Here is an 8,343-nt window from a genome sequence, read left to right as displayed (position 1 = left end):
AACATTAAGTGAACTGAAGTCGAAAGAAGCTGGTGCAGAAGTTAATGTAAAATACATCCTGTGCCATGTTTACTGCGGGCAGGTTATGTGTGCAGCAAATAAAATAAGTCCTGATGGGATGTGGATGTATGCGCCCCTTTTTTTCCTTTTGCTTTAGCTTCCCGGATCCCTTTACGGGGTGGATTGGATTTGCCGTCACCACCACCACCACTCGCTTCCCAAAGATGCTAATTTATGGCGGGAGCGCTCTCGCTCTCCCGGCGGCTCTGCTGCCTGCCGGAGCGGGCAGGTGAAGGGAGAGCCGTGTGAGCCGGGCTGATGCAGCCACCGAGAGCGGCTGGGGGAGCACCGGCGCCGGCAGCTCAGCCCGTTCCCGGGAATCTCCGAGCCCCGGGAGGCAGGTGCCCGAGCTGCCGCCGCCGCTGCAGGTGAGTCCCTCTCTCCCTGCGCTTTTCCGTGACTTTTGTGCCCCCGCCCTCTCCCTCCGTTTCCCCCCACATCCCCACGGCGCGTTTGTTTGTTTTTCTTAAAATTACAGATGCAGGGAAAACCGCCTGACATCATGGGAGCGGGACAAGAGCGCGCTTTGAAGGGCTCCTGGGCAGGACTTCAAGTGAAATCATACGCCGGGGAGGAATCCGATACCGGCCTGGAGAAAGCAGCGGGGCGGCCCCTGCCAAACCCAGGAATGCGCTCGGGCCCGGGCCGGCGCCCCCCGCCCGCCGCCCCGCAGGAGGCGCAGCGCCGGCACCGCCGCTCCGCCGGGGCCGCGGCCCTGACACCGGACGGACCTCTGGGCTTGCGAATAAACGGGGCAGATTGATGCCTCTGAGAAAAAAAGCGAAATCAATCAGGATTTCCAAAGGCAGAGTTAATTTTCCGATTGCAAGAGTGTTTAAAATTCCCAGAAGGCAAATTAATATACATATTATTTCTTTTTTTCCTTCAGTAAGCCTGACGCTGACTTAATCGTTTTTGGCTCTAGCCCGAGGAGCACCAGGCGTCTGCAGTGCCCAATTTCAACCCAGGAAAGGGTACGTTCTGAATTTTAAATCAGGTTTATCTCTTTTTTTATGATTTTTTTTTTTTAAATGAGGCAGAGGTAGCGGTTTTCAGCCTGGAAAGAGCACCGGCTGAGCGCCTGCTGCCCAGGAATGCTGCCGCGCCGGCAGGGACCCGCTCGGAGGGACACAGAAGTGAGAAAGAAGACCTGCCGGTGGCATGAGCCCCACGGATAGGAATTGGGGATTTTTCTCACTCGGGTGTTCAGCTTGCTGGAAAGGTGTTGCACCGGCTGGCCCAGAGGCCTCTTGCCGGTTGCAAAAGAGCCAGTTAGGTATAAGTCCATCAAGCGGGGCCTCTCCCGATTCCTGAGACCGAGCACAGTTTGATTCGTGCCTTTTAAAGTGCACTTGATTCCTCGTTCATATTTCGCAGGAATCCCCTTCCACGAAACACGCCTTCTCTTCGGCACCGAGCAGCTCGCCTGGTTGGCTGTTTTTTTCATTCCCGGAACCTGTTTACTTCCTAAATGTGAGGAGTTTTCCCCACCTTTCCCCGGTGTGAATTCTCTCCCAAAAGGAACAACCGAAACCTTCTAGAACCTCCCAAATCCCCTTAGCCAAGATGCCCCGTGCCTCTCGCCTTGGCTGCAGCCGAGGTAAGGCGGGCAGACACTACCTGCTCCTCGGTAGCCGGTGGCATTGGAGCCGGGGGTTCGCAGTCTCTGAGAGGGCAGCTGCGGGTGCCAGGGTGCCGGGGAAAGGCAGCGACCCTTCGGGAGCTCGCAGCTGCTTCCCCTCCTCTCCACCACTGAGAGCCGAGGCCACCAGGGCCGTCATCTAATTTTCAAGTGCTCGCTAATCCTTCAGTGCAAACAAGCGCTGCGAACTCTCTCCTGTAAACATTGCGCACTGGTTTGAAATATTACCGATATTGTATTCATAATAGTGCTATGTGGGTAACAGACGGCAGTATGTGGATGTGGAAACAAATACAGGGAATAAAGTCAACTCATGGGCTATGCAAACAGGCTCTGTCTTGGAAAAGTACCCCATCCTACTTATCCCAGACACTGGGCAGCAGAGTCCCTGTCTTCACGGCGGGCACTGCTCAGCTCCCGGGGCGGCAGCGGTCCCCGCGGAGGGACAGGAGGGACCGCTCCCCGCTCACTGCCCGCCTGCCAAGAGCTGGGAGACAAGCGAGTGACAGCAGAGACAATCAGCTGTCCGGTTATAGGGGCTGAGGTTTGGTTTGGGTTGTTATGTTTTCTGAGTTGGTTTTTTTTTTACAACTTCCCTTTCACCTTCCTTCCAAGCCCTCAGATCTGGAGGTCCCCTCTCTTTTGCAGCTCGGGCTCTCGCCGCATGCTGGGACCCCGCGGAAAGTATGGTGAAAAGAAAGAGGGGCAATATGCGCCCTACACATGGAAAAGGAGAAGAGGGTGGGTTAGAGTATCCCTCCGTGCTTTGCACAACGAAAATGTGATCGCTAGTATATATATTATATAAAACCCTAGAGAGCAGAGCAGTCAGACATCACTTCCACCGGAAAACCCCACTGGCTACACACTTCCCTATTTCAATCTCACTTTCTTTTGCTTTCCCTTTGGATGGAAGAATCTCTGTTTAAAACCGATGCCGCTTCCTCAGGGATATCAGCAAAAGTACCTGCGCCAGGGGCTGGGGAACGGGGCCCAGGGAACGGGGCCCGCTCCTGCCTCACATCTGGGGACAAAACACGAAGGCAGGGATAGAGCTCTGCTGTGAAAACTCCGCTCCCCGCGCAACTCCGCCGTGCCTGCCGTGAAGATTAAAGGGGGAGAGGGACAGAAAGAGAGAAGAGACAACACCTTCCTCTGCAGATGCAGTGAGCTTCAGCACAGAATAATAAAGCTGTCTCAATAAATAACGTGCCTGTGTCTGTCAGTAGCTAGTTTATTTGCGTTTTTCGCCTGGTTTGTTTATACTAGTGCCCCCTCTCTCTTGGGTGCCTTTACAGCTCAACAAGCAGGTATTTATCTACAGTTCTAACCCTGAGTTCTCAGAGAGACCAAACTTTAAGGTTATTAAAATTTCAATCATATTTATTTATTGCAGAAAAATAATATACAATGATATTTACAAAACAATCATAAAAATAGGAATGCATTTAGACACCGGATCTATTTGCATTTTAACATGGGTCATCAATAAATAAATAAAATGTTTATTTTTTTTCTCAGAGGAAAAATAATAATAATAAAAAAGTTAGGAACGGGGTATATAACAGCTTGAGCCCAGCTTATTCCCCCCTAAAAAAAAATTAAAAAAAAAAAGTTTTCATCTCTACAGGGATATTTTTGGTTGGCTGCTTGGTTTCATTCAAGAATGAAGAAGTCCACAATAATGTATTTCCTTTCATCAGTGGCTCATAAGCACGATCTCTTGGGAATGCATGCATGCAAAAAAAAAAAAAATAGGGCAAACAAATAAAAGTTCGATTCCAACATTCTTCGTCAAAATTAAAAAATAAAAATAAAAATCGAACGATTCAGACTTCTATCAGAATGCAGAGATGTGTGGATTGTACCGACGCCAAGAGGGTAGTCACTGTCCAAAGCCCTTCTCTCTTTCTCTTTCCTTAAGTGCTCCCCACGCCCTGCTTTGAATTTGGATTTTACTCTTCTAATTTCCAAGAAATCCTTAGTACATTTTTTGTTAGAAAAGATAAAAAAATCGTATCCAACTTCAGAGTCTCTAGATTGTCCATTCTCTCCTTCTGTGGGAACAATGTCATCTGCAAAAACCCAGAAAGGGCGGAAAACTCGTTACTGAAACGAAAGTTACACAAACATCTACCTACACCTCTCTGTCTGGAAATACGCGTATCGGGCAGGAATGGAGAAGGGAGAACTCGCCTTGCGGGCGGTGCGGTGACCGGGTGACACCCCAGCCTGGCGGTCCCTGGTGCCAGGGCCGAGGCAAGGGACTGCTGGGGCGGTAGGGAACCCTCATCGGGCAGCACAACGGGAGGACATGGATTCACTTCAAAATACGAGCAGCAGCAGCGGCGGCGGCGGCGGCGGCAGCAGGAGCCATCCCAGCAGCCCTGCTGGCTCCGCAGCGTTTGGTGGAAAAGCGCTCTCGGGCCGGCCCCATCTGGCTGGGGCACACCCGCGCGGCCGCCGCGTCCCGCCCGCAGCCCACCCCGGCGGCGGCGCCCGGCCACGCGTGGGCCCCGCGGGCTCGGGGCGCACCTCGGGCCGCGCAGGAGGAGGGACGGCCGGAGCGGGGGAGGCACCTCCGGCCGCGCCGCTCTCCGGCTGCTCCGGGAAGCCAGGCCCCTCCGGGCGGGGTGCGGGCCCTCTCGCCCCACGGCCACGCGTGTCCGGCTCACGGCGCAGCCGGCCGCCTCTGGCCTCCCTCCCCCCTTTCTTCCCGCCGGTTTCGGGGTCCCTGTCTTACCTAGGGCTCCTGCCGGGGGGATGCGGGTGGGGGACGCCGCCTGCTAGTGGGATGCGGACATGGACCAGGCGCCCTCCATTCTCCACACCGAGAAGGCGTAGCTGAGCCGCTCGTGGGCCACATAGCTGCAGCTTGCCATCTTGGAGTCCAGCTCGTCGCTCTGTAAGACCTGGTAGAGGAAGTCGATGTACCTGGCCGCCAGCTTGAGGGTCTGGATCTTGCTCAGCTTGTCCGAGGGCAGCGTGGGGATGATCTTCCGCAGGGCGGCGAAGGCTTCGTTCAGCGACTGCGTGCGCTGCCGCTCCCGCACGTTGGCCATGACCCGCTGGGTCTGCAGCTCCTCGTAGGACTGGGGGCTGCCGCCGCCGCTGCTGCTTCCGCCGCCCCCGCCGCCCCCGCCCGCCCCGCACTTCTTGCCCCGCTTGCCTTGGGCCGGGCTGCACGGCTCGTCCGCGGCCCCGACGGCGCCGCCGGCGCTGCGGCGGCTGGAGCGGCGCTTGCGCCCCCCTCTCTTGTTGTTGGGCAGCTGCTGCCGGTCCGGCTCCTCTTCGCTGTTGCTCAAGCTGTCGTCGGCGGGGGAGACTGGAGAGTTTGACTCGTCCTGCTGCATCATCTCTGGGGGGAGACGCGAGAAGCGGGCCGGGAGGGGGGGGAGGGCAGGGAGAAGAGGGGGGCACCTAACCCGCCAGCTCCCCCTTGATCGGCTGCTTCGCTGGCCTGCGAGGAGAAGGAGGAGGGAAGGAAGGAGGGAGGACCTCACTTTGGGGGGAGGGGGGATGGCATCAGGATCCAAGAGGAAAAAAATAAAAAGGCCAACCAAAAAAAAAAAAAATCTCTCCCGATCCCTCCTTGGAGCCCCTTCGAGGTGTCTGGGATTGGGAGAAAGTTGAAGACTTGGAGGTTCTTATAGCTCCTGCTGGCGGAAAGTTTGGGGGCAGCAGTGTCATTGGCCTGACGTGGAGAGGAGGGACTTTTGCTGAGTTTTATAGGAAAGTTTCCGCTTCCCCCCCTCCACGCCCTCCCCCAATTATTTTTTTTCAAGCCATTCACAAGTGATCTGGCTTCCCCACACGCACGCACATACATCCTAACCCCAACCTCTTTCTCCGTTTCCCTCTCGGTGGTTTCTCTCCCAAACTCCTCCGGTTAGCGCTCGGCTTTGGGGTGGTGCTGAGGGCCGGCCCGGCAGGTTTTGGGGGTGTCCAGCACCCCGTGCGCTGCTGCGGAGGGGTCAGCGAGCCGCTCAGTGCCTGTGCGGGGGAAACCGCCCCGAGCGGCCGCGGAAAGCCAGCACTTCTCGGGCTTTCCTCGCTGTAGCGGGCACGGCTTGTAGCGAAAAGAAGGAAAGGGGAATTACCCGCGGGGCATCCTAATTTTGACCCGCTTTAGCACACGCCGCACGTCCCAGTCACTGAGCGCCCGGGATCTGACTTGCCGAGGCAGTCGCACATTTCTGGGCTGGGGAGGGTGATGGCACAGCCTCGTCCTGCCGGGCTGGAGGACTGCGCTCGGAGAAAGCCATCTTCAGAGGTGGAAGCAACCGGGAAACCAAGCATTGGCTTCGTACATGCATAAGCACCAGTCCCTGAGCTCGTCTTAAGAGAAACCTGGGAGGATCCGCGTCTCCAGCCTGGCACACCGGGAGACGGGAGGGTGTATAGACCCTCTTTGCCCACGCTCTGTGTGCGCTGACCACTCACTTCAGTCCATCCTCCCACGAGGCGCCCGAATCCGGCACTTCCTGCGAAAAGAGATTATTTATTTTAATTTCTCTTCTATGTCTGCAGCCAAAGCTATTTCTTCCCATCCCCCGCCTTTGTGCCTCATTCCCTGCTCGCTGGCAGCACAGAGCAGGTGGTGTGTCTTTTTAACAACAGCTCAGATTCAAACGGGAAACGCCTGGGAGGGAAAGCTAGAAATTGCCATCCGTCAGTAAACGGGGTTTGCAGAGCTCTCTCTGCTCCCTGCCTGGGCACCGCGCTCCTCCGCTGCCGGCCGGGCAGCCACCGCCTGGCGTGTGCTGCGGAGCGGAGCGGGCAGAGCAGAGCCTGCCCGGCTTGTCTGAGGTGTGAGGGCGAGCGGAATGGCAGAGGAGCGATAAATCCCAGGCATGAAATAAAACAAGGCTTCTGGAAGAGCGCTGTCAGCTTCTCCGGGGAACAGAGCCGTCTCTCTCCTCTGCCTGGGGACTGACTCCCTTTCCTCCGGGCTGAGGCGTCTCATCCCGGGAGCTGCCAGGGGCCAGGACCCTGCTCGCCGCCGCCGAGGGGCAGCCGCCGGCCCCGGCCCCGGCCCCGCCGCCAGCGGAGCTGTCCCGGCGCTGCTCCGTTCGCTGCCCCTCTCGGCGAGCTCTCCTTCTTGGGTTTCCATCCCGGGGTGCGAGCACACAGCAGTCTGCCCAAAACCTTCTCGTTTGGGGAACGGCTGGAAAAAGGACCGGGGAGGAAACAGGGACCGCCTTAGCCGGCAAGGGAAGGCACGCCGCACACAGAGCCGCAGTGAGCCTGCACAGCTTTCCCGGCTTTTGGCTTGTGACTGCTGTGTCTTCTGCGATCACAGGCCTCTTCATTCATCTTAACACTGGGAGCTTCAGGGCTTCTCTTGTGTTGGCAGCAGCTGCTGATCCCAAGGTAAGAGGAGCTGGCTCTCCTTTCACCTCCCTTTCACCAACATTTTTTTCTGTACCTGGAGCCTCACTGCTCCTCTGGGGTGTTGAGCAGTGTCATTACAGAAGAAATGTTGGAAACAGTAGTGATGAGCATCTGTAGGTGGCTCTAGGGGCCTTCCTTCCTTCCTTCCTTCCTTCCTTCCTTCCTTCCTTCCTTCCTTCCTTCCTTCCTTCCTTCCTTCCTTCCTTCCTTCCTTCCTTCCTTCCTGCCTGCCTGCCTTCCTGCTTTCCTTCCCTCATTCTTACAGGAAAAAATAACAAAAAAACCCAACATCACAGGGCAAACCAAACCTGGATAGCTATTACCTTGCTGGGAAAGGGATGCTGCTTGAAAGGAGGGAGGGGCAGCACCTCCTGAGCTGATTTGGCAGGATGCACCACTTGTCTGGGTAACCTGAACTTTGAATGGGATGCAGGACATCACCTGCTTGTCATGGGGCAGGAGGAGGGTATGTAGAGCAGGGTGTATGAAGGAGTCAAGGATAGGTGGGGAAATAGTATTACATGGTTTGTAAAAATAGAAAACATGGAGAAATGTAGGGATGGAGTTGAGGAGAGAGGAGTAGTTGACCATAGTAGATGGCTGGGCTTGGTGTCAGCTACTCTTTTTATAAACTGCAGCAAAAGACACCAGCAGTGCTTAGCAGGACCTGTGACCACCACACTGCTATATGAACGAAGACTGCACAACCTTCCCCGCCCCCTCCATCATCTTCATTTTGGCTTTTGTTTTATCTCCAACTCCCAAATTATGGGCTCAGGAGCAGAGGCATATAAGCCTGTGATGTTACTGTCAAGACCCACACAGGAGTGCAGGGGCCAGATGAGCTGTGGTGGCAACGATCCCTCCCAGGAGACTTGGTCTGGGCTGGCTGTGGGAGAATGCATGGATCCCCCAGGCCTGCTGGCAGGCAGACAACGATCCCTCCCAGGAGACTTGGGCTGGGCTGGGCTGGCTGTGGGAGAATGCATGGATCCCCCAGGCCTGCTGGCAGGCAGGAACCCTGCCTAGTGCTGGAGTGTGTGGAGCTGTGTTGGGAGGAGGGTGAATGTGTCAGAAAGTCGTGTCTGGGTGTCAGTGTGAGAGAGAAAGACATACTGGTGTGTCAGTAGCTGAGGATGTGCTTGTGTGTGCATGTGTTTACTGTTGATCTTTTTCAGTGTGAACAAATATATATGTCGGGAGGGAAGGAGAGTGAAGTCTGTGCAGACATTAAAGAAAATTAATTA

General features: G+C 55.7%; 1 protein-coding gene across 2 annotated transcripts; it reads right to left on the bottom strand.

Annotated features, from left to right (window-relative positions):
• Positions 1 to 3,069: 3,069 nt before the first annotated feature.
• On the bottom strand, positions 3,070 to 5,424 carry TWIST1 (twist family bHLH transcription factor 1). Of its 2 annotated transcripts, none has more exons than XM_039708479.1 (2): positions 4,446 to 5,423; positions 3,070 to 3,777 (listed from the first exon to the last, which is right to left on the bottom strand). In XM_039708479.1, exon 1 carries the CDS (start codon positions 5,056 to 5,058, stop codon positions 4,489 to 4,491), a length of 570 nt encoding a protein of 189 aa, XP_039564413.1. In that variant the 5' UTR covers positions 5,059 to 5,423; the 3' UTR covers positions 3,070 to 3,777; positions 4,446 to 4,488. The 2 variants fall into 2 exon arrangements, with proteins under 2 accessions (XP_039564413.1, XP_039564420.1); XM_039708486.1 differs by lacking the exon at positions 3,070 to 3,777 and adding an exon at positions 3,996 to 4,092 and having other exon boundaries at positions 4,446 to 5,424.
• Positions 5,425 to 8,343: the final 2,919 nt, after the last annotated feature.

The sequence above is a fragment of the Passer montanus genome, unplaced genomic scaffold (assembly GCF_014805655.1).
Source record: "Passer montanus isolate IOZ18808 unplaced genomic scaffold, ASM1480565v1 scaffold10, whole genome shotgun sequence".
NCBI classification, from domain to species: Eukaryota; Metazoa; Chordata; class Aves; order Passeriformes; family Passeridae; genus Passer; species Passer montanus.
This window is presented reverse-complemented; position numbering and strand designations above follow the sequence as displayed.